The sequence below is a fragment of the Dendroctonus ponderosae genome, unplaced genomic scaffold (assembly GCF_020466585.1).
Source record: "Dendroctonus ponderosae isolate FM_Combo_2020 unplaced genomic scaffold, Dpon_F_20191213v2 Dpon_F_20191213_4, whole genome shotgun sequence".
In the NCBI taxonomy this organism is placed as follows: domain Eukaryota; kingdom Metazoa; phylum Arthropoda; class Insecta; order Coleoptera; family Curculionidae; genus Dendroctonus; species Dendroctonus ponderosae.
Genome location: NW_026018611.1, coordinates 11,588,533 through 11,589,980, shown reverse-complemented (window position 1 = coordinate 11,589,980; position 1,448 = coordinate 11,588,533). Strand labels below are relative to the sequence as shown.

General features: G+C 42.2%; 1 protein-coding gene across 1 annotated transcript in view; it reads right to left on the bottom strand.

The window, feature by feature from the left end:
* Positions 1-1,442, bottom strand: part of LOC125504282 (cytoplasmic dynein 2 heavy chain 1-like) — a gene marked incomplete in the record, with an annotated part of 6,919 nt that extends 5,477 nt beyond the window's left edge. Inside the window, 6 exon segments of the mRNA XM_048666042.1 lie at positions 1-143; positions 204-366; positions 422-587; positions 651-873; positions 924-1,147; positions 1,202-1,442. Of these exon segments, the coding sequence (XP_048521999.1) occupies positions 1-143; positions 204-366; positions 422-587; positions 651-873; positions 924-1,147; positions 1,202-1,442 (1,160 nt within the window).
* Between the last annotated feature and the right edge of the window lie 6 nt (positions 1,443-1,448).

Here is a 1,448-nt window from a genome sequence, read left to right as displayed (position 1 = left end):
GCACCTTTGATAGTGTTGCTTATCATATCTAAGGCCGAGTTTGCTTTCGACTGTTTTTCCGCCAGTTTCTCCTGCTGTTCGGCTGCTTTGTGCTTCAGCTCGCTCACTAAATTTTTCGCGTCAGTTAATTTCAAAATTCCACTCTAAAACAGCCGACTTTTTAAAGTAATCAGGTCTATTTGGTTTGGGAATTATCCATCTACCTCTAGCTTGGTAATTCTGGAATTAATAGACGATTCATTTTCTTTGTAAACTGAGTAGCACAACTTCACCATGCAGATGTATCTGGTTGGTGTTACACTGGGCAAAGATTTGTAGATTTGTTCAAAAGTGCTCGTGGAGTAATTGGCGTCGATTCCACCCAGCCTAAAAATTGAAGAAATAATAAACCAATCCTTCACTATACGCATGTTTCATTCACTGATGAATTAGCTTCTGGGGGAAGCTTTTTATCGTTTCGCCGCTCCACTTTTCTATCCAGACCAGCCCACTATTTTGGGACAAAGCTGGACACTTCACAATTATATCGCGAAGACCCTCACTGTCCTGATCCAGGCAAATAAAAACATGCAGATGTTTTTTGATATCTGGAAACGATTGATTTTTGTTACGCCGAAAGCTTGATCCAATTGTCAGCTAATAAATCTCACTAGTGGCAAAGTATTGGTTCAAATCTCCTTCAAAATTATCACTATCCAGCTTGTCCTTCAACCCTTTAACCAAGGAATCCATCTCAATGTCCGAATAGAGATCCGGAGCCTCGCCTGCACTCATCAACAAATTTATTATGGTCATGTTCAGCTGAGTGCAGAAAACATAATCTTCCAGTATCAAAAGAACGTCTTCGCACTCTAAGCCTGCATATTGGACTGCCTGTAATGAATTTATTAAACAGATGACTGGAATGGTGAGTTGAAACTGACCAGTTTGAGGTCGTTTGGGAACAGTGGAGGACTTCCACTGCACGGATGAATGATTCTCTTGGAAAGAAGGGCTGAGCTGATTTTTATGGCAGTTTTGCGCCCAAGGCCTGATTTTCCAAGCAGCACCAAGTTGTACTGTGGAATAAGCGCAGCTCTTGTTACGGCGGCAGTGAGCGATAGGATTTCGTCGTTAATTATTGTGTCCAGGTCCTGGCTTTCCTTTCCTGGAATCGCCGAAATCATCAGCTATTCTCAATGAAGTTGAGACTGTTGCCTACCAAACTGGACTATTCCACGCTGGACTTCCATTTCCCAATTTTTCTTGGAGAGTTTCTCGAAAACTGTGGCTTTATTTAAGGCTTCGCCTCTTGAAACATAGTAGTGCCTAGAGGCTTGATCTGCGATATTTTCCAGGTCCCAATCGGCTTTTATTGAATCATTCAAAATATTTAGCAGAGTCTGTTTTTGCTCCACCCGCGCCAGTCGGTCGCTGAAAATTTTCAATGCTTCATAGCACATGGCCTG